This window comes from Hypanus sabinus, chromosome 18 (assembly GCF_030144855.1).
Source record: "Hypanus sabinus isolate sHypSab1 chromosome 18, sHypSab1.hap1, whole genome shotgun sequence".
NCBI lineage: Eukaryota > Metazoa > Chordata > Chondrichthyes > Myliobatiformes > Dasyatidae > Hypanus > Hypanus sabinus.
This window is the reverse complement of record NC_082723.1, coordinates 20,052,651-20,077,937: the sequence shown is the minus strand read 5'-3', so window position 1 is coordinate 20,077,937 and position 25,287 is coordinate 20,052,651. Positions and strand designations below refer to the sequence as shown.

At 39.6% G+C, this 25,287-nt stretch overlaps 1 protein-coding gene across 1 annotated transcript in view; it reads right to left on the bottom strand.

Annotated features, from left to right (window-relative positions):
* Positions 1-25,287, bottom strand: part of stom (stomatin) — a 64,458-nt gene that overhangs the window by 3,942 nt on the left and 35,229 nt on the right. Inside the window, exons 4-6 of the mRNA XM_059993805.1 lie at positions 13,719-13,801; positions 13,418-13,621; positions 8,622-8,756 (exon numbers count right to left, since the gene is read on the bottom strand). Of these exons, the coding sequence (XP_059849788.1) occupies positions 8,622-8,756; positions 13,418-13,621; positions 13,719-13,801 (422 nt within the window). The remainder of the gene's footprint in view (positions 1-8,621; positions 8,757-13,417; positions 13,622-13,718; positions 13,802-25,287) is intronic.

Here is a 25,287-nt window from a genome sequence, read left to right as displayed (position 1 = left end):
TTACAAACAATAATTTTCCAGAATTGTTATGTAATGACAAATGATCTTCAATATGAATAATTTTGGTTTAAAGAAGTTCTTGTGTTCTTGGGTGGTTGGAATGAGTGCCTGAATGGAGGGGTAGAAGTACTTCAAGGTATTGATGTTTAAAAAAAACACTTGGGGCACAGTTTTCCCAGCAGTTAGCATAACCCTAATACAAGGGTCACACAGAAGCATAGTGGTTAGCGTAATGCTATTCCTGGGGGGGGGGGGGGGGGCATAGTAGTGTACCGGTGAGCTATTACAGTGCCAGTGACCTGGTTCAAATCTGTTGCTGTCTGTAAGGAGTTATCTCCATGATTGCTTGGGCTTCTGCCGGGTGCTCCAGTTTCCTACCACATTCCAAAGATGTACGGGGCTGTAGGTTAATCGGCCACATGGGTGTAACAGAGTGGCATGAGATCGATGGGCCAGAAGGGCCTGTTACTATATTGTACCTCTAAATAGACAATTTTTAGAGGGATTGAATTGGAAAGCAGTGATGATCAAGCCTTGCTTACACACTACTTTGGTACTTTGAGAACAATGCTGGCCCCTATATTATAGCAAGAATATCTCGAGACTGAAGAAAGTACAAAGAAGACTTCATAGAACTGAGTGGGTACAGTTCACAGGAAAGAAACTTAAAGGGTTTGATAGGCTAGTAATATCTCAGCTTACAAGGGAGACCAGGAAATGAAGTCACCTCAGATTGTGATATTAAATCATAGCTTTTATTTCAGTGAACTACTTGATCACAGCAAAAGTGAGTGGAAGGTTATTGAACTCAGAGCTGAAATTGGAACTTTATTGCAAAGCACTTCTTTTAATCAACAAGAGTTACTGTATACCAACTTCACTGCAAAAGGATTTGCAAATATACCACACTTAATGCCTAAGCAGACAGGAGAGAGATTCAAGATTGTTTAATGTCATTTCCAGTACACTAGTGTGAAGAAGAATGAAACAATTGTTACTCAGAATCAGATGCAGCACAAAAAAATAAAGATATTAACAATTTAAATAGAAACAGATTGACTATAAATGCATAAGATAGCTTATATACATAGATTGGTTTTCATAAAGTGCCACTAGGCACAGGAGTGTCTGTATGCAAGTACTTAAAGATGCACAGATATTCCATTGTTTGTAATATGTAAATTAAGACAGATCTATCATGTACATGGAAAGCAATTGTCATCTCTTCCCACTAGCCTCTTAACCGCAGCTTCAGAACAGCTCTAACTGCATAAGATTACATTTTTTCTCCAAAGAAATAAGGTGATAATGTTCCCGTTTTGCTTGGGTGTAAAATTAAAATCTGATCCAAATGCAAGTCAAGCAGTTACTGTATAACTTCCTCCCCAAAGTCAAGCAACTTTGCAAAAATCACAAATTTGACCTGAAATGTCAACCACCCCTTTGCTTCCACAGATGCTGCTCGACCTGAAAAGTTCTTCCAGTAATTCACCAGCATTCCATTGATCTGCTTGTGATTAAACACCGAACAACAACTAACAGCAGAGGATGTATGCAGTAACCTCAAGCCAGTCATTGTGCTGATGATAAAGTAGGAGGAGGGCTGCTTCAGGCTGTTGGCAGGCTCTATCAGGATTATACACTCAACCCAAACATAACACACGTAATCAGAACCCATCAGGCTCAGTCTGGGCTGCCCGCTCTGGCTCCTGCTGCCTTGGTATCCTCAACAGGGGAAGTAGTGGGTTTGGAAAGTACAATCGCTATAGTCTCAACTAGCGCAATGCATCTTCTAGATGCCACATACCACAGCCACCGTGTGTCAATGACGGAGGAAATGTGGATTTATGATGGTAGGCAGCTGGCATTGGAGTATTGGCCATTTAGCCCATTGAGTTTGATCTGCTGATCAATCATGGCTAATTTATTTTCCCTCTCAACACCATTCTCCTACCATCTTCCCATAACCTTTGATGTCCTTGCTAATCAAGAACCTATCAACCTCTGCTTTAATTATAGCCAATGACTTGGTCTCCGAAGTCACCCATGGCAATGAATTCCACAGCTTCACCACCCTCAGGCTAAAGATGTTCCTCTTCATCAGTTTCATCTTGCTTCTTGACAGTAATTGAAGCTGCATTAATGCAGTCTAACGGAGGGCATTTCATCAACTTCCTGATTGTGTGTGTGCATAATGGAAAGGCATTATTATTTTAGGAAGTCACTCACTGCCGGATATTCAACATTTGACCTGATTTTCTGATCCAGATTAATTTAAATATCATATGCATATTGGAACATAAGAGTAAAATGCAGGGCTTGCTTGAACAACCAAAGGATTTGCTGGGCGAAGTCTGCAAGTGTCGCCACATTCGCCCGCAAACATAGCATGCCCAACGTGTTCAACAGATGAACACAAGCAACACCAACAAGAAGACAACAGCAAAACGAGTCCTTTTCCCACTCCAATTCACCCACCCACACACTCTCACATACAAAAAGTCCTTCAACACCAGGACAGTCCTTGGCCCTGGACTTTCGGACTTGCACACATAAAAATACTGTGGATATTTTACCACCACAGTATTTACATTGCCATTTGAGTTGAGTTTTTAGTTAGTGGGGACTTGGTGATGCTCCCAAATATCATGATTAGATTTTCTCTCGTTGGAAATGGCCATTGTCTGCCATGTTGTACTATGATTGCAACTCATCACTCCTGAGCCCATGCCTGACTAAATAATATGTAGGTTTTACTGAAAGGTTCATTTTCTGAAGTGTTGGAAATGGAATTGACATTGTTCACTGACAACCTCGCAAAGCCGCTTCTAGGTGTATGATGGAAGTAGTCAAAGATGGTCGGGACTAAGCACTACCCTAAGGTATGCCTGCTGGGTACAACAAATAACAAATTACAGCGAAACAGCATACAGAGAGGAGGCGTTGAACCTATCTGAATGGTGCAATAACTATAACCTTTCACTCAACATAAAAAAATTTATTTATTTCAGACAATTAAGAAGGTATGAACAAGCTTCATGACTCATAAATGGTGAAGCAATGGAAAGAATCTCCAGCTTTAAATTCTTGTTGGTGAACAACACAGAGGACCTTTCTTGGACTGCCAACACCTCCTTGATAGTAGGGAAGGCTCAGCAGTGCCTATACTATCTTAGGAGTTTAAAGAGAGCAAATCTGCTCCAGAAGCTGCTGGTAAACCTTCACTGATGTGTAATTGAGAACATACTGACATACTGCATGACAGTATGGCACACTAGCTGCAACAAGATGAACAAAAAAAACTTGTGCTTCACTTAAGTGAAATGCTTCACCTAAAACTTAAAACTTCAGTTCTGCACAGAATATCAAAGGGACACAACTACCAGATATGGAAACCACCTACAACTCAATGACTATAGCAGGCTCACAACATCGCAATGGACTTATCCCACCCCAGTAACACCAGTTCAATCTCCTACCATCCAGAAGAGGTACAGAAACATCTGTCCACAGACATACACGAGGAAATCTGCAGATGCTGGAAATTCAAACAACAACACACACAAAATGCTGGTGGAACACAGCAGGCTAGGCAGCATTTCGTGTGTGTTGTTGTTTGAATCTCCACAGACATCCAGCTTTTTGCCCCAGGGCTGTCATGCAACTGAACAATACCCAATTTTAGAATGGCTTGTTTTTAATTCAGTTGTAACCTAGATGTCACTCTAAATAGCTCAGACATTATTTTAAACTTAGTCATTGTGTTTTTAGTAACTGAATTGCCAGTATGCAGTTTCACACTGATTGGAGTAGGACTGCAATCTTGTTGTCCTGGGCAATGACAATAACTTACTAGGATGTACTGAGATTGAAACGTTTGACTTCCAACAACCATCACCTTCCTTTACAGGAGAGACGCCACCAAATTTTGGAGTGATTTCCCCTTTTTGTTCGTTGACTTCAGTTCTACCAGATCTTGATGGCACAGTGAAATGCTGCCTGGATATCAGATTTGGATTTATTTATCACAAGTACATCGAAACATACAGTGAAATGTGTCATTTGCGTTACAACCAACACACTGAAGGATGTACTGGTGGCAACCTGTAAGTGTTGCCACATATTCTGTCACCAACACAGCATGCCCATAATGTTCAGCAGAACAAATAAAACAAGACAATAACAAAATAAGCCCCTTTCCCATCCCTCTCATCCACTCACACACCCAAGACAAGCTGCCTCCTTGCTTCCAAGTCCTAGCCCCAGATTCTCAGACTCCCAGATCTAGAGCATCCAACTTCAGACTTCACTCCAGGATGCAGATCACAGATCAGACCATCAGATCTTGACTTCCGGACTCAGACGGACCTCCACCACCAGTGGCCCAGGCCCTTTTGACTCCTTTGAGACTCTTCTGATCTTCAAGCTTCAGTCATTTGTCTCCAGCTTCTGCTTCCACACTCTGGTCCTGGTGTAGCAGCACTTGGATAGCACGATGATTTTAGCTATGCCTAATGCTGCTTCCAGTTTACGTGGCACTAGAGTTGATAAATTAGTTTGGCTGCATTGGACTAGAAGGGCCGAGATGGCCTGTTTCCATGCTGTAATTGTTATATGTTTATATGGAATGAGTGCAGAGGTAGAAGCTTGAAGAGTGAAGGTCGATAGCCAAAAGAGTTATGACAGCCCAGGTCACCAAGGTCAGAGGTCCATAAGAGCCCGAAAGTCGACGCCTAAAGGTCAGAACCATGATTAGCATCCTGGGCTGAAGTCCAAAGTTGGAGGCCCAATGGCTGAGAGTCTTGCGGGGGTGTGGGGAGGAAAACAAGGTCTGGAAGGTGTGTCTGTCTGTGTGCCTGTGTGTCTGTGCATGCGTGTGTGGTTTGTTCTGCTGTTGTTGTTTTGTTATTATTGTTCCTGTGTGTACTGTTCTGTACACTGGGGGTGAGCTATGTTGGCACCAGATATGCAGTGACACTTGCATGCTGCCCCCAGCATGTTCATGGGTGTGCTACCTGTTAATATAAATGATGCATTTCACTACATGTTGCGATGAACATGTGATAAACAAATCTGAATCTGAATAGCAGACTGTGAGATTTCATTACCACCTCTTAACCACCAAACTCAATGACAGCCAGTATCCCACTGGTAAAGACTACTGAATGGCTCTCCAGCACAAGGTTGACTCTTGACCTCACAACCTACCTCATTAAGGTCTTAAATAAACTAAATACATCAATTTACCTAGAATTTTCTTACAAGACTAACAGCTACAGAGCTTGGTTACTGGTAGTTGTCTCAAGAGAGTTGAACGTATCATGTGAGTTACATTGTTTATCCAGCTTACAAAAATAATGCCTTGTTGTCCAGTACTGAGTAGTGTTATATAACTGGTGTTTTATCAAGGGGCATCTTAACTGCCAAAAAATATACTTCCAGGTTAATCTTAAAAAAAAAAGAACACGTTTCAGTGGAGATTATATATATAAAAGCAACAAATCTTGTACACAAGTAGTAGTTATTTGAGGAAAAAGCCACTTTTAAGAAAAACAATGCAAATAAAAATCCATGGGGTATTTTTTTCTCTCAAGTGCTAGATGGACTGAGACCAGGAAATTCATGTGTTCAATTGTTGTTCCTCGCCATGCCCTGTGGCACACTGGGCGGCAACCTTACAGTTTCTTTAGCATTCGTCTGTTTTTTTAATGAGCCCAAGTTGCAAGCCCGACGCTCAACCCAGCACTGATGGAAAGTGTGCAAGGAGCTGGCCGGATCGAACAATGGAGGGCCACTCATCTCAAAGTCTGGTGCGGATGCTGGCTGGTTATGAGCTCAATTGGTCAGTGGTTGCTCAAGATTGCTGATTGTCATTCTTCAGTTCATGAGAGCAAAGGAGAATAAACTGCTTGCTGAGGGGATCTGCAAGCAAATTCAGAGCCCAAGCTTTCAAGAAGGAGAAGAACATGACTGCCACTCCAGTGAGTGAAGATAATGCTCAGTAATAACTCAACAGCTGAGTCTTCCTCTAATATCAGCATTTGGGCCCACACACAATTGGTGACCATAGTAACTTGCTCAATATCTTTTAAGATATAGGCAGGGAAGGGACAAGAACAAAAATTGAACATAACCATGGCAGTTTTGCTTAATTAGTAATAAATTATGCTTGCGTGAAGACTAGAACATCCAATTTAGTTTGGCAGTTGGTGGCAGAACGGTACTACATATTTGATCATTAAAATAGTGTGAAATATTTCATTGGACTATTGTAGAACAGAGTGTTCTCAGCTCCTTTGTCAATATTCCCCCTTCCACTACTACTGCCAGAAACATTAGTTCATCAATCACTTAATTTGCTCCTCATGGGACTCATTTTGTATGAATGATATTGTTCATCCATGCTTCAGAATACATCATACAGCCACAGAGCACTATAGCACAGAACCAGGCACTTCAGCCCATCTAGTCTGAGCTGAACAGGCATTCTGCCTTGTCTGGTGGGCACCACATATTTTTCTAGGCTTCAAGAACTTACATTGCTGCAAGCATCATCTCTTCTCTTAGTAAAGTGTTAACACGTCAGAAAATACCTTCCCAGGGAAGGAAGTCATGGGGAAACTTTCCCTCTCCACTCATACTCACTCTATTCTCCAGCTGATTGGGCAAGTTATTCTTTTGACCTCAGGGTTACTTATCTTTCCCAATCCTGGTCTTAACACATCCAGGATCCTGTAAGCTTTTTTTAAAGAAATAAATTTTGGGATAATATCCACTTAAAATGAGACATACAATGCAGTTCATGTAGAAAGAGCAGGTGATTATGAATTTACTGCTTACAAATCACCTCACTACTCAAGAGTCCTCACTTACATCCATCTTTACACATCTGATAAAAGATAAATTCTTATGATTTTTTTTATTTTAAAACTTCATTTATCAAGAGACAAGGCCAGCATTTGTTGCCCACCAATGAATGCCCAGTCAGAAGAGGGGTGACAACTGAGTGAATTGTAGGCCATTTTGCGCACATTTATCACCCGGGGTAGGTCTAAAGTCACAGATAAACCAGATCAGCTCAAGGATCACAGGTTTCATCTAAAATACACTGGTGGGACCAGATGGGTTTTTGTAATACTCTGGTATTTTTGTGGTCATCATTACTAAGATGTCTAACTTTGCAACTAGCAAGCTATTAATTGAATTTAAGTTACACAGCTGCCACGGTTGGATTTGAAATCAGGACTCTGGAACATTTGTTCAGGCACCTGTATTACTAATTTTCCATTGAGGATTTATCCACCAGAGACAAAGTGGAAGTAGCTGTTTGTGGTAACATTATCAATTAATGCTCTGTAAGATGCTTACACAGAGCAAGGATCCTTTTCACTTACTACAGGCAAAGAATGCACAGACCTCCACAATCAAAATAAATATTAATTGACAAGGTATAACTTTGATTTACAACAAACAAAAACCTAGATTACTGCACTTAATCTTTCTAATGTGTAGATGGGGGTTAATACTATCAATGTTTCTATGACTATAACTATCTGAAAATCTACCAATGTTTCCATTCTCCACCCACTACGTGGAGCAGAACTAACTTTCTCACACACTCAATATTATTTATTCATTTGTTTATTATTATTTTTTTTGTATTGTACGGTCTGTCTGCTTTTACACATCAGTTGTTTGGCAGTTCCTGTGTGTAGACTTTCATTATTTCTATTATGTTTATTTGTATTTTCTGCCAATGCCTGCAAGAAAATGAATCTCAGCGTAGTACACGGTGACATATACCTACTTTGATAATAAATTTACTTTGAATTTTCCTCCAGTGAATATCTTTGATACAGAAATATTTTCAATTTTGAGCTGCATCTCAGTCAGATGCAGTTTGAGCATGATCTCTTGTAAGGTATCCAATTCTGGCAACCCAAGGCAGGCTTGGGTGTAAATAAATCCTAAAAGTCTCCAGCAGTCTATAATATAATACTCAATAAGCAAAGTCCAAATACATCAGCAGCCAAAAGGTACTTCACTAATTCAAGTAGCAGTAAAAGGCCTGAGTATGGGTATTGATTTAAACAGGGCAAAACTTAAGTGAGTCTGTGATATGCACAAACTCCAAGAAATTATCACAGCCAATACTCCTCCACCTAACAACTTCAAGTAACAAAAGATCAACCAATGAAGATTCAAGAGAGATCCTCAGCAGTCAATACAGATATATGACAGGACTATCATGTAACCTTTCAAAGAAGCTTGCGCTTATCAAAATAGAAATGCTGATTCTGAGAAAACAGGACATCCAATTACAGTATTTCTAATGTAGCAGCAGCCAAGCAAAAGAATTGTTAAACTATATTAATCCCTAGCAAATTAATTGCACAATTTACATATATATGATTGTTGAAGGAATATATCCTTGATGTGGTTTGTTATTCCTGTTATTTTTCTTCACACAACTGGCATACCCTGCATTAGAATGTACAATTGGGAAGAAATCATTACTTGCCGAAATGCAGCTTAGTAAAATTAGTTAAATCCAGGATCGAAACTTCAGTTATTAGGCCACACAAAATACTATTAGAACCACCCAATCTCATTTCTCTTACCTTGGCTCGGGCCTCCCTTGATGCCTCGGCCTCAGCTGCCATCGCTCTCTGTAGCTGGATGGGCAGCTTCACATCTTTGATCTCCACACGCTCAACCTTAATGCCCCATTCATCTGTGGCAACATCGAGGGTCGTCTGAGAGAGAGCATCAAGCAGTAAGTTTAATGGTGCACAATCACCAAAGCTGCGTAATTTTTTGTGGGTCTGGAAATGTTAGTCACTAATAGCACTTAAAGTAGCCAATCCTACTTTACATCAACATACATTCTGCCACACACCACTCTTGTAACATATGGTTATTTGAGTATTATCCTCTTCCTGTCAGCTTGAACTAACCCGGTCATTCTCCTCTGACCGCTCTCATCAGCAAGTTGTTTTCACCCACACTTACCGGATCGTTTTTTTGCATCAGTCTCTGTGAACTCTAGACTCGATGGGCCGAATGGCCTAATTCTGCTCCTACAGCTAATGGTCTTGTGCGTGAAAATCCAGACAGATCAACCAGTTTCTGAGATACTCAAGGTATCTGGTCTGGCACCAACAATCATTCCACGGTCAAAGTCACTTAGATCACATTCCTTCCCCCATTCTGATGTTTGGCCTAAACAAGTGAACATTTTGATCATATCTGTTGTTTTTAATGCATTGATTTGCTGTCATATGATTGGCTGATTAGATATTTGCATCAACAAGCAAATAAAGAGTACCTAATAAAGTGGCTACAGAATGCAAGTCTCTCAAAGCAAAGACACAACATGAAGTCCTCCCCCATCTTCAAATCTCATTTATACTGCACAGAGAAAATTACCCTCAGGTTCTTTACATAACAATTAATGAACATAATTTGACATGGAGCCATTTTTCGTAATTCATGAAATGTCTCTTCCCAAATATCCCTAAAATTCCTTTTGATGATGGAATCCTCAGAGTGCTGAAGGAAATTAAAGACTTTAGACCCAGTGACAAAGGAATGACATTAGGTTAGAGCCAGTATCTGTTTTGGAAGGGAACTTGTTGATGGTTCCTCTGTATACCTGTTGCACTTGCTTGTTTAATAATTCATGTTATATGTTTAAGTGCTGTCAAAGTCATGCTGCTTTAATATATTTGTTTTGGATGGTACCCACTGAAGCCATACTGCACTGGTGATGCGGGTGGAGGGAGTTAATATTTAGGAAAGTGGGTGAAGTGTATATCAAGCAGGTTACTTCCTTGTGAATGGTGATAAATATTTCCTTGCAGGAAATGGGACAAACTGAACCATACACCTGGGTGGTGATTGGAGATGCCAGAAATGTTTTGGGGAGTCAGGAAGTGAATCATCAAATGAAAATTGCCCATCCTCTGATCTGCTCCTTGTTCCCAATGCAGGTCCACAGCAAACTGTCACACCATTTCCTTCCCTACCTCATATGGAAGACAGCAACACTGACAGCTTTGAATTATGAGGAGCCGGAGGCAGTTCATTATCAGAATCAGGTTTAATATCACTGACTGCCGTGAAATTTGATTTGTGGCAGCAGTCCAGTTCACAAAATACTATAAATTACAATAAGATAATAAATAAAGTAGCGTAAAAAGAGAGCAAAAATAGTGAGGTGGTGTTAATGGGCAGGTATTAGTCCATATAGAAATGTCAAGGCAGAGGGGATAGAAGCTGTTCCTAAAACACTGAGCGTGTGTCTTCAGGCTCCTGAACCTCCTCCCTAATGGTTATAATAAGATGGCATTTCCTGGGTGATGGGGGATCCTAAATGATAGATGCTGCTTTTTTGAGGTATCACCTTTTGAAGAGTAGGCTCACTTTTGTTACATATTTGATAGCAGATGTCTAAGCAAGATAACCCTAAAGTGCATCTTCAAGAAAGAAAAAGAAACTGAGGCACAGACAATAACAACATGTTTGTGGAGGATCAAGAGGTCAAAAGTAGAGGTGCTCAAATGTTCTGAGAGCTATATAGGTAGATAGGGATCAGAGACAGGATGGGATGATGGCTAAGGGGTAGAATACTTTATAGGATGTCTTGCATCAGAAAGCACAAGGCATAAGGCTTACAAGGCTTACAGATCTAATCACAGGCAGAAGTTGTGGATGACTTCCAGGTCACACCTATTGCATGGAATAAAGTACTATCATTAAAAGTGTTGCTAGCCATATTCATCATTTTCTACCTAGTGGCTGTGCGGAAATCTTAGATAAACCAACAGGGTGGATCTCATTGGATAAAATGTACTTCACATCCATTATACAGAACATTTTGAAAGATTACTCAAATTATTAAAAATAAAGCTGGGGATAAAAGAAAATGGTGAAATAAAATAGCAAGTTTACCTGATAGAGAAAAGGAAAAAGCAACTTAACCACCTTGAATAACCTGGTGCATTAATCATGGTAATCACTGGAGGTGTTTGTTACAGCTTGCAATCGTATGATTGAAAATTTAAGTAAAGGGGAGATAGATTTCACAGTGTTTAAAATATACAAACTTGGCAATTATTCGTCTTTGAAACTATTTTCATAATGTGCCCCTACCAGATTGGTATTCTGATTTCAATCATTACACTAGTAAATACTTGTGTGACAAGGGTCAAAACTGACGAAAATAATATATTTGATTTTTCCATTAGCTACCACGTCCAAACATAGATAAAGTAATCAACTCTACTGCATAACAATACTAGCATTTACATAAAATGAAGAAATGGTATAGGCTTGACAGTGCTTGCCAATTAACTCCAGATAACTTTGGGAGATACATTTAGTTATGTTGAAGGCAGCATGCAAGAGAAGGATTCAAACAATGACTGGTGGAATTTAATGTGGGTACTGAGGGGTCTAGAGGTAATTTTGGATCAAAGAATACGAGGAGAAAAGCTAGGGATTATGATGGAATTAACTAACTACTCAATCAACGAAGGCATTTCCACAGATACAAAGAGTAACTAAAAAGCCATCAAAAGGTTAAAAAGGCTGTAGCTTAGGGTGACAGAAATGACAGTCTGTGCAAACTCTGCTCAGTACTGATCACCTCAGGAAAGATGTACTGAGATTAGAAGAACAATAGGATAGATTTACCAGAATAACACACAGTTTAAAGGATTAAAACATGAGGGTTTAAAAGGTTAAAATTGAGAGGATAGGTTGGATTAACCTGCCCTAATTTCTCCAGATTAGAAAGTTATAAGGTAATCAAATTAAATGTCTTAAAATGATACTGGGATTGAAAGAATAAATGCAGAGAAATAGCTTCTGGTGTGAATGGGGTATAATCTAAATGGAACTTTGGAATGAGATCAAATGTTAGATTTTCACTGTAGTGAAAATCTGGAATACCATTTTCCAGATCGGCTGTGAATATGTTGTGTTAAACATAGAACACAGAACAGTGTGGCACAGGAACAGGCCCACAATGCTGCCCTCAACTAAATAAATTAGTAATCAAACGGCATAATAAACTAATCCTTTATGCCTAATAGAATGTCCATATCCTTCCATTTTCCTTACATTCATGCGCTTATCTAAACTTCTCTTAAAAGTCCCTTAAGTTCTCTTATGGCTAGGAGGGCGATCTTGCTTAAATGGAAGGAGGTTGGCCCCCCCCCACACATACTCAATGGTTATGCGATGTTATGTCATGTTTAAATTTAGAGAAGATTCGTTGTTCAATTTCTGATTCTAACCAAGATTTTCAAATGCTATGGGGACCCTTTCTGAACTATTTTTAAAATCTTTGAATTGTTATTAAAATATAGATCTGGGCTATTATTATAAAACACTATATGGTAAAGTACTCTTTTTTTCTCCTGTTTTTTTACCAACCAACTTTGTCTTGGTAGTGGGTGTAGATTCTTTTATAACATAATTAACCGTATTATTGTATTTCATAATTTATTTTATTTGATTTGATTGATCATGAATATGGGATACCGTGATTGTATGTGTGATTTATATATAGTATATTTTGTGCTATCTTATTTTGATTTATAATAAGCATCCTCATGAATTCTGTATTTGTGCATATGAAATTTAATAAAATATTGGAAAAAGAAAGTCCCTCACGTATCTGCCCTGAGATGAGAATCAGTCATAATCTATTTGCAAGATAAACTGTGATTTACGTCCTGCTCCCTTTCCATTTTATCTCCAAACAGGATCTTATTGATATGCAGAGTGGGAGGTAGTAGAAGCAGATACAATTGTATTTAGAGACACATACAGAGTGAATAGAGGGATATAAACAGATAGGATTAGATAGGCATCATGGTGAAACGAAGAGCCTGTTCCTGCACAATGCTGTTTTGTGTTCGAAAGGCAAGGAGATGACAATCAGCCATAATCTCTATTTGCAGAAGCTAATGACTCATGCCTTACTCCTCTTCCTTTATTACTTATCTTGCCTTCTGCTCAATATCCTAAACAAAACATGGAATGTTACAAATTCTTCTTAAAATCATCAATTCCCCTTAGCATCTGCTGAGGTCCAAGTTATTATATTGAGGTAATATGATTGAAACTGCTGACATCTGATGGAAAGCTCTTGGTGATCCAGACTTTAATAAATGTGCCTATTCTGCTCAACACTTTTGGTTTTGATATGAGGACTGAAGGTCAGTGGGGAATGAAGTGAGCACATAAAATGAGATACAAAAGTGACCAGGATTACAGGAAATGAAGGTTCAAAAATCAGTATTCATCTGCTGGTCAGAATGGCCAATTCTGATCTAAACTCTATGCTAAATAAAAACTCTAAATAATGAACAATCAAGTAACTAGCACCAGAAGCCCAAAAACTCACCTGCATATTATGGGCAATTTCCTCCCGGTCTGAGAGAATCTGAGACAGATTCTTTGTTCCAAGTACATTCCTCAAAGTGGTCTGGGCCAAAAGGCGGGTAGCAGAATCTGCATTGGTGATATTTGCAACAGCAAGAATTGCATTCTGGACACGGTAATACACAACTCCATCAACACTGACTGTCACAGAGTCCTTGGTGAGAATCTAAATCCAAGGAAAAATTTATTTAACAATTTGGGTAAAATGAGAGAGTAAATGTTCAAGGAAGTTTTAAATAGCACTGAATTTTTATATGTCCTACCTCTTGAGGTGGAATGTCAAACGAAATAGTTCTCATATCCACTTTAACAAAGGAGTCAGTACATGGCAGGACAAAGAATAAACCTATAGTTAAGGAGAGAGAAATAAAATCACAAAAACAAACGGAGCAAATGGACGTTAATTTACTTACTCATAATTTATAAACACCGGAGGGTGTAATTACAGCTAAGTGCCACTTTAATTGCATATATGTCTCAAATTGTTTTACAAGGTTCACATTTTAATCAGTACTTATTTACATTGAACACTACGCAAATATTACACATCTTTAAAAACGGTGGCTTATATCATATTTCCTACTGGATTCAAGAAAAAAAAAGTGTCACATTTCAAAAGGATTGCACACAAAATAAGAAACCCATACATTTCTATTTAAAATTTTTTAAGCACTCAAATTCCCATTTCTGATGAAAATAATCTTTTTACCCCAAAAATCCCTCTTCCTCAATGTTTACATTACATATATACAATACAATATCTAGCAATTCATTATATATTCAATACATACATTATATTGATATTATAATGTAATATATTAATATTACATTATATTAAAGTCATATAGTGCCTAAAAAGCATTCACTACTCTTGGAAGTTTTCATATTTTACTGTTTTACAACATTGAATCATAGTAGATTTAATTTGGTTCTTTTAATACTGATCGACAGAAAAAGACTCCTTCCTGGTCAAAGTGAAAACAGACCTCTACAAAGTGATAGAAGCTAATTACATGTATAAAACACAAAACAATTGATTAAGTATATATGACACACCACATCATCACTGATGCAGCCAACTGGTTTTAGAAGTCACATAATTAGTTAAATAGAGATCTGTTTTTGGAGAACTGTGTGCAGTCAAGGTGTTTCAATTGACTGTAGTAAAAATACACCTGTATCTGGAAAATCCAACTGCTGGTGAGTCAGTATCCTGGCAAAAACTACACCATGACAACAAAAAAAAAACACTCCAAGCAACTCCACGAAAAGTTTATTGAAGAGCACAGGTCAGGAGAAGGATACAAGAAAATTTCCAAGTCACTGAATATCTGTTAGAATTCAGTTAAGTCAATCATCAAGAAATGGAAAGAATATGGCACAGCTGTAAATCTGCCTAGAGCAGGCTGTCCTCTAAAACTGAGTGATCGTGCTAGAAGGGGACTGGTGAGGGAGGCCACCAAGAGACCAGTGACAACTCTGGAGGAGTTACAAGCTTCAGTGGCTGAGATGGGAGACAATACGCATACGACGACTGTTGCCTGCGTGCTTCACCAGTTGTAGCTCTATGGGAGAGTGGCAAAGAAATTAGTAAGACAACAAAAAGCGACAGAATGCTGCCCCAATGGGAAAGATTTCTCTCCCAAAGACTTTTGCCCCATATCAGGTACTAAATGAATTAGTACTTATGTACAAATTTAATTTTTTAAATAGTTATAAAAACTGATATGAGATCACCAACCCAATTGAGGCTCAATTATTAATTAATTTAATGATGCAAACTCTCAGAGAACATACAGAGTGAACTAAAATCATGGTAACATAGTGCTTTACAGTACCAGGGACCCAGGTTCAATTCCAGCTGTAGTCTGTAAGGAGTTTGTATGTTCTTCCCATGACTGCATGGGTTTCCTTCCACAGTCCAAAGATGTACTGGTTGGTAGGTTATTTGGTCATTACAAATTGTCCTGTGATTAGGCTAGGATTAAATTGGAGTTTTGCTGGGTGAAACAACTTGAAGGGCCAGAAGGGCCTTCTCCGCACTGTATGTCAATAAGTATATAAAATCCTACTGATCCATTCTGCATATACAGACACTTTATAAATTGTTGCAATTAATAACTCTCCGTTGATCTTTTCCCATAGCCTTACAAACAGTTCTGTTTCAAGTAATGTATTCATTAACAAAAACAGATGATCCGGAAAAACTCAGCAGCTGTGGAGAGGTACAAAATTAACAGTTTGGCTTGATGACTTCTCAACAGGTGCAACCTCACAGTAAAGGCACAAACAAGCACAAAACTGTTATGTTTGTTAACTTCAAAAAATTAAACTAATTTAAAGGAAGACCCAAGAGTCCAAAATGTGAGTAAGCTAGCTTCGAGTTTACTTTTAGTGAGGCAAGCACGTATCACGTGGTAGCATGATGATATATGCAATTCATGTATTTGTACACATAACTTGTAATGATTTAAATGAACAAGAATGCTTAATCAACTTATACAAGATTACTAAACTATTACTTAAATATTAAATACACAATTCCAAATCTCATCGACCCCAATGACCTTCCTGTAACATTCCGGCTCTCTGTAACTTCTAGACACTTCATTCAATTTTTAACCACACCTCCTGCATATGCTTTCATACAAATATCAGGGCTGCTAAGAAGAGATGTTCTAGTTTCCTTCAACATTTCAAAGACATGCTAATAGGTTAATTGGTGACTGTTTCTTAGTTCTGATCTAGCTAGGTAACAGGAGAATCAGGGGAAAAAAGCCTGAGGGAAAAATAAGGAGGTGGCGGCCCTGGAGAAGACTCCAGAGGAGGTGTAAGAGAGAACAGAGGCACAATGGGTGCGCTGGAATCTGTGCTGGCCTCTTAAGGCTGGATCTCCCATCAACTTTACTCTCTAGCGTTCACTCCCTGGAAGACAGGCTGGATTGCCTTTGTCTGTGGCTGCGAGAGATGAGGAATTGTTCTTGTGGAAACATGGCTCCAGGACAACATCCCATGCATCACCAATTTTCAGGCCACGTCACTCATGGATTTGTGCTATTATTTTGTGACTGTATAGACTATCATAACTATATGTGCTGTGTGTGACTGTTGGTACTATGTTTTGTACCTTGGCCCTGGAGGAATGCTGTTTCATTTAGCTAGTATAGATTGTATGGTTGAATGACAATTAAATTTGAACTTGAGGTAGGCAGAGAGAGATGAGAATGATTTTAGGGTTGAATACACTCCTTTGTCACAGAAAATAAGAGATATACACTTGAATCACTGTGTGCCATTCTAGACCTGCAGCATTAGGAAGGATGTCACTAAACTGGAAAATAAGTAACCTTGGGATACAAGGGCCAAAGAAAAGAAGGATAGTCACAGACTTTCTCCATGGTAGGAGAATCTAAAAGCATAGGTTTAAACTGAGAAGGGAAAGATCTGAAGTGGACCTGTTGGGCAACTTTATCACACAGAGGGTGGTGGGTATATTGCATGATCTGTTGATGAAGCTGTAGAGGTAGGTAAAATTACAACTTTTAAAAGACCTTTGAAATAGGTACATGGACAGGAAAGGTTTAGCAAGAGATGCACCAAATACAGGTAAGTGGGACTAGCTGAGGTAGACAGTTTGGTCAGCATGAATGAGTCGGGCGCAAGTGCCCATTTCTGTACTATATAACTCTATTCCTTTCAGTGGACCATTCTATTCAGTTAAGAGATCTTCTCATCCTTTACCCTTTGAAAAGCTGGTGTGAGGGAGGGAGGTTAGGTGGGGATCTGTAAAGAAAGCCCGATGATTATATTTAAATACATATCCTCCTTCATTAAAAAGGGCCATTTTCAATTCAAATTGTACGAACTGGAAGAAATACTAGAGGATAACCCATCAGAACAGTCTTTAAAATCTTGTTCAGAGGACCAAAGGCATAGCTATAAACCTCTGATATCCAACACTAAATGATACCTCTTCGTTATATGCTACAACCAGCCACTGCAATGCCTACCCCAAAAGCAGTACAGCTGGAGATGCTGGTGAAAATCCTTGCATTTACTAATAGAGAATTAAGGAGCACTAGACAAATGAGGGATGAATGAGCAAAGGTGATGGACAGAATAAAAGGTAAGAAACACAACCAATTTCAAATCAGTTGGAACAGTCTTCAGATCTTCAAATTACAAAAGAATCAATCAAGAAAATCCCTCAGCACTTTTAAAGTTCTGTCCAATCATAAAGAAAAGCTTTGCGTTGTGGAAGTTGGTCAAGTAGCCTGAAGGCAACTCTGGCCAGTTGCACAACTTTTGAGTTGAATGTTGTCACAAGACTGAAAAGGGACAAGCTCCAAAGCCCTGGTGTCTGCTGATAGTAGGGGAACAGGGCTGTCTGCCAGCAACCAGCAGAAGATCATTAGGTAATGGAATCTGAAACAACTTTATTTGCAACACACTGTAAAATTTTCCAAAGGGAACTCCTCTACTTACACACGTATATTGAATTTAATCTGATAAGTGCATGTTCATTGTGTAACCCCTCTCCAATTTAAATTGTACTTTGAGAGACACAGATAACTAGTTTTCCACTCACATTTTATTGTGCATGTAATTCTGTTATGTTTTATCCCCCTCCCCCCATCTTTCCGACCTGTGCAAAAGGTCATGGCAATTCATATGATGAGATATTACTCAGAGGAATTGATTTTAAAACATCCATTTTGAGAACAGTGGTGAGCACTTCTGATACAGTAGGTGTTATTAATCTTTTACCAATTGTATTGAGATTTTCCATGCTTTGCTATCGTTTTGGAAATGCTATACGAAGCAAAATCCAAGCAACACACACAAAATGCTGGAGGAATTCAGCAGCATCTATGGAAAAGAATATGGTTGATGCTTTGGGCTGGACTGGAGGGAAAGAAGACGAGGAGTCAGAGTTAGAAGGTGGGGAGCGGGGAGGAAGAAAAACAAGGTGATAGGTGAAACCAGGAAGGGAGGGGGTGAAACAAAGAGCTGAGGTTGATTGGTGAAACAAATACTGGGCTGGAGAAGAGGGAATCTAATAGGAGAGGACAGAAGGCCATGGCATGGAAGAAAGAATAAGGGGAGGAGCACCAGAGGGAGGTAATGGGCAGGTAAGGAGATAGGGTCAGAGAGAGAAATGGGAATGGTGAAGGGGGAGGGTCATTACCAGAAGTTCCAGAAATCGATGTTCATGCCAACAGGTTGGGGGCTACCCAGATGGAATACAAGAAGTTGCTCCTCCAACTTGTGTGTAGCCTCATCACAACAGTAGAGGCACACCAAGGAACAGCGAGGTGAAGATGAAGACAATCACAAAAGTGAAAATTACATTGACAAGGATTCAGAGTGGAATGAATGTTAGTTGGAATAGAGCTGGTGTTTGGCCAGTTACCTTTATACTATACTAGTTGGCACAATTGAACAATCATGTAAGGTCTCATAATTATAGTGCCCTAGTTAGGGGGCTGCTTACCGCCCCCCCCCCACCCAAAAATCTTGAATGCATCCCTGTGATTTCTATTTCCCCCATAATGCCCCCTTAGGACATGTAACTATACCCGTTGGGAATTACTGCAGAAGGCAAACCAAAAATGCAATCACAAAGATTCAGACTACTTCCACAACACGGACAGTGGTACGGATGAAATATTCCTTGAGTGACTAAGAGGAAATTCCACTCATTGTACTTTCTATCAGCTGTCCTATCTTTATAATTACATTTGAAAATTCAGTCTCCGTCACACGTGGCAGTGTGGTCACCAGGCTTGATGCAGGGGAGTTTCCCAATCAGTTACAAACGGACTGGGAATAACATTAACAAATAAATTAAATCTATATGAATACTAACCTTTGCAAATCAGAAAGACTGGAAGCAACACAGCAACCAGTCATTGTCAGAACAGAATACTTTGAATTACCGATGATATCTTTCACTTTTTTTTCCCCCATGAAATTTAAAAATGTATAGAATTTCTGACATGTAGAGTTGTATTAAAATAAAGATGTCTAGACAATGGCTAAATTTACTTATAGAATGTTAAGGGAAGAAACCTGATTACCATGACTTTGCACTTGAGTGCTGTACAGAAAGCATGGTGTGATGATTATTTATAGATGGAACCATAACAGAACCGAACATTAGCGGGGCTCTCTCTCATTTTTGCCAGCACACAGTTTCTGAAGTATTTTAGAAATGGCAAGCCATCTCAACATCACAATCTGATTTCTAACTGATCAAAAATGTCATCAGTTTTAGCTTTGATAGTATCCGTTCTACAGAGTCAAACATTTACTCTGACCTTGCTGCTTTAGATTAAACAGGAGGCAGCTTGGTTGCAGTTGACTTGAATTTACCATTTAAATTTTAATTTACTCTATCTATCCACATCCTAATTTTGTTGGCAGCATGATAGCATAGTGATTAGTGTAATGCTATCGCAGCAACAACGACCCCCAGCTCAATTCCCGCACAGCCTGTAGAAATTGGTATGTTCGTCCTGTGAATATGTGCAATTCTTCTGAGTCTTTAGATTCTTTCTCACTTCCCAAACATGTACAGGTTAGGGTTAGTAAGTTGCAGGCACTCTATGTTGGTGCCAGAAAAACGGCGATACCTGTGGGCTGCCCCCAACAAATCCTCAATTGCGTTGGATGTTCACACAAAGCATTTTACTGCACGTTTCGATGCGCATGTGACAAATAAAGCTAAACTTTAATTGACACAATGGATAACATCAGCACTCACAGGGATATACCTTCATTATATGCCACAACCAGCTAATGCAATCTCCACCCAAAAGGAGTATGGCTAGAGATCTTGGTGAAAATCCCTGCATTTGCTAATGGAGAACTGAGGTGGACTAGACAAATGATGGATGAATGGGTGATAGTGCTGAACAAGATAAAAAGGTAACGAACACATCCGAGTTCAAACTATTTTAACAGTCTTCAGATCTTACAATCATAAAGTGAGATCAATCCAGAAAACCCCTCAGAACTTTGAGAGTTCTGTACAGTTGTAACAAACAGCTTTGTATTGTGGAAGTTGGTCAAGTAGCCTAAAACATTTGCTGAGTCTAAGGGCAACTCTGGCCTGTTATACAATCTTTGATTTGACTGTTGTAACTGAATGGGGCAAGCTCCAAAACCCTGGCGTTAGCTGATAGTAGGGGAACAGGGCTGTCTGCCAGCAACCAGCAGAAAATCATTAGGAAATGGAATCTGAAACAACCTTATTTGCAACACACTGTAATATTTTCCAAAGGGAACTCCTCCACTTACACACTCACATTGAATTTAATCTGATAAGTGCATGTTCATTGTACAATCCCTCTCCAGTTTAGACTACACTTTGAGACACACAGATAACTAGTTTTCCACTCACATTTTATCAGATGCATAATTCTGTTGTTTTTCCACCTTTCTGACCAGTGCAAAGGTCATGGCAATTCATTTCCTTCTATCTCTACTCTCTCGGCTTTCAGGATAAATCAATAATTGCCAGAGTTACACATTTCACACTTTGTTTCATAACATAAATCACAGCTCTCAGTTGGAGGGGCCAGTGCAAGTTAGATACTAGGAGGCAGTGAAAACAGTAAGGCAAACCAAAATGCAATCACAAAGATTCAGGCTACTTCCACAGCACAGACAGTGGTACGGATGAAATATCTGCATAAATATATTTGCAAAATCAATCTGAGGCACACACGGCAGTACGGTCACCAGACTCGATGCAGGGGAGTTACCCGATCACTTGCAATTGGGCTGGGAATAACACTAAATTAAATCTATGTGAATGCTAATCTTTGCAAATCAGAAAGACTGAAGGCAACACGATATTAACCAGGAACCAGTCATTATCAGAACAGGATCCTTTGAATTACCTATAGTATCTTCCACTTTTTTCTCCAGATGAAATTTTTAACACATTGTTGTTGCTCCTTTCTGCAACTTGCAGCACATCAGGTTGCTTTTTTTTTTGCTGATTCTGTAGTATTTGACTATTTTTTAATGAAACAAAAGTTGCTAGGTCGAGCTGGAAAACGTGCAAGGTGCTGGCCAGATTTAAACTTGGGACCATCCACCTTGAAATCTGGTGCTGATATCACTAAACCACCAGCAGTATTTCTAACATGTAGGTTTGTAAAACAAATAAAGATGCCTAGACAATGGCTAAACTTACTTAGAGAATGTCAAGGGAAGAAATGTCAATGGGCCAAATGGCTTATTTCCTGTGCTCTTATATCTTATGATTACCATGGCTTTCCACTTCAGTGGTGTACAGAGAGCTTGGTGTGATGATTATTTATAGATGGAACTAAATACGATTCAACATCAGTGGGGCTCTCTCTCAATTTTGCCATTAAACAGTTTCTGGAGTATTTTGGAAATGGCAAGCTATCTCAACAGCACAATCTGATTTCTAAGCTATCAGTTTTAGCTTTGATAATATCCATTCTACAGAGGTTTACTCTGACCTCGTCGCTTTAGATTAAACAGGAGATGGCTTGCAGTTGAATTTATCATTTCAATTTTATTTACAATATCTATACTCAGCCTGATTTTGCCTGCAGCACGGTACCATAGCGGTTAGTGTAATGAAATTGCAGCACCAGTGACCCCAGTTCAATTCCTGCTGCTGTCTGTAGGATTTGGTATGTTCACCCTGTGACCTCATGGGTTCCCTTTGGGTCCTTTGGTCTCCTCAAACATCCCAAAGATATACAGGTTAGAGTAATATGTTGTGGACATTCTATGTTGGCGCCATAAACATGGCAACACTTGTGGGCTGCCACCCGCTTCACCCCCCCCCCCCCCCACCCCCAGCACATCCTTGACTGTGCTGGCTGTTGATGCAAACAAAACATTTTACAGTATGTTTCGATGTTCGTGTGACAAATAAAGCTAACCTTTAACTGATACAATGGATAACATCAGCACCCAAAATCAACAGTGAGCATAAGATACGGGAATTGCATAGGAAAACATTGCAAGAGCCTTTAACAGACACAAGATTACTCAAGGGATGTCAGTATTGCTTGTGGAAATTTACCAACAGCTGAGAGAGGAAATGCTCTAGGCAGGTGGTTATAGAATGCCAGAGCACAGAAACAGGCATGTTAGCCCATCTAGTCCATGCCTAACAGTTTTTTTTTGTCTATTTCCATCTACCAGTGCCTGAATCATAGCCTTCCATATCCCTCCCATCCATGTACCTATTCAAACTTCTCTTAAATATTACAACTGAACTCACATCTACCACTTTAGCTAGCAGCTCTTTCCACATTCGCACCAGCCTCTGAGTGGTTTCCACCAAAATATTTCACTTTTCATCCTAACTTATGACCTCTAGTTCTAGTCTCACCTAATCTCAGTGGAAAAAGCCTGCGTGTATTTACCCCTATCTATACTCAAAATTTTGTACAAGATCTTCTCATTCTCCTGTGTTCCGGAAAATAAGGACCTAACCTATTCAACCTTTCCCTATAACTCAGGTCCTCAAGTCCCAGCAACATCATTGTGTAGGTCCAGTACAGGAAATAAAATGAAGTAGAATCAATGGACAATCATCTATACACTGCACTTCTGACCTCATTCACATGACATGGATAACTTTATTCCAGTGGAACGTTTCTGAAACACTCACCAAGTAGGGAATATGGCAGGCGAATAGTGCACAGACGGCAATATGATCATGACCAAATAAATGACTGAAAATGGTCAAAGACACCAGGAACAAATTTGCTTTTCTTGCTTGTAGTAATGCCATGGGGTTCCACTTTAATAACATAGAACATTACAGTATAGATCCTTCAGCCCACAATGTTGTGCCAACCTTTCAACCTACTCTGATTAATCTAACCCTTCCCTCTGACATAACCCTTCATTTATCTATCATCCATGTGCCTAAGAGTTTCCGAAATGCCCCTAATACAACTGCCTCCACTATCACCCCCAGCAAGATGTTCCATGCACCACCACTACCACTCAGTGTAAAGAACTTACCTCTGACACCCCCCACTCTCCAATCTCCTTAAAGTTATGTCCTCTTGTATTAGCCATTTCTGCCCTAGGAAAGTCAGTGACTATCCATTAATATATACCATTGTACATAGACCAGGTTTGAGACAGTGAGAGGTTGTTCCATCATCGATTCTCTTCACTTCTCGACAAGAAGGATGCAAGGATAAACAGAGAGAAGATACATATTGGCTATTTAATTCAGGAACCCTCATCACTTAGTAATTCAGCTGATATTTAACAATCACAGTGAGCCTCTGACCTTGTTGACTAACCACATTAGCCGTGTGCTCATAAACGCTCCAACTGTAAATCCACAAAAACACTAGCCAAAGTTGCCAGCTTGACAGAACTGTGACAGGCATGCTTGTTCTCAGCTGTGGCCCACGTCCCAATCGGAGGCACAAAGAATATTACTGAATATTGGGAGGGCAATAGCTATGCGTCCTGGAAAGACTCTCACTTCCAAGAAGTAAAACAGTTGACACATCACTATCTTTACAAAAGCAATCTGAGAAGCATCATGATTAGCACTTGGAACTTGGCTAACCGGCCTCTCCCAACATTACTGTCTAAGTATAGCAGAATCTTGCCATAGCTCAAACAACTAGTAGTGTTACTCTAGATCTCAAAGTCAACCAGATGTTTGCTCTGCATATAGCACCGTTTCTTCTGTAGGCCATTTTCAGTCTTTGGATGCTTCCCCAAAACAGCCACTTCTCAACAGAGTTTGATTATACTTCTTGCTGCCTTAGTAAAGCAACCAGCATACTTAAATATCACAACCTTAAACATTATCTCTTCTCTCTCTCTCTCTCTCTCCCTCCCATCAAAGAGCTTGAAAGCACATACCACCAAGCTCAAGGGCAGCTTCTATCCACTGTTACCAGACTCCTGAATGGACATCTTGTGCAATAGGATGGACTCTTGGCCTCACAATTTACCTTGCACCTTATCATTTACCTGCACTGCACTCTTTTTAGTAGGTTTTACATTTTATTCTGCATTGTTATTCTTTTACCTTTTTCTAGCTCAATGCACTGTGTAATGATTTGATCTGTATGAACAATATGCAAGACAAGCTTTTTACTGGTACATGTGACAATAACAAATCAATACCCTACTCTTCTCAGTTCCTCACCTTTCACTTTGCTTCTGGTCCCCAAATCTCCGGCTCCAGAGTTAAATGCTAGTTCTTTTTTCACTTGCACAAGTTCCAATAACACAAGATATTCTGCAGATGCTGGAAATCCGGAGCACTGGAGAAACACAAAACACTGGAGAAAAAGGAATAAAGAGTCAACATTTCAGGCCAAGACCCTTCATCAGGACTCTTAATGACCGAGTGCTGATGAATGGTCTTGGCCCAAAACATCGACTCTGTTCTTTTCACAGATACTGCCTGATCTGCTCAGTTCTTCCAGCACTTTGCGTGTGTTGCATGGGTTTCAATAGTTGGCAGAAGCAGCAATACTTGCAGAACTCAAACCTGTTGGCCACAGACACGTGACTTGAGAACAATGTTTCAGTGGTTTTCCAGGTACAATTACATCTTGCAGCCTTTGCCCCAAACCCAAGGATTAGATGAATGAAAACATACAGTGTATTCATGGATGTTGCTGAAAGTCACCAATCAAGATACTGTTTTGAACTTCTTAATCTGCAATGTGCCCCTAGCATCTGACACAGAGACACCAGGAAGAGCAAGACACTTCTGCCGGTCTCTCTTATCCTGTGTGAATTTTAAAACACCCAGAATCCTAAATGCATTAATTCTCACCAATTCCT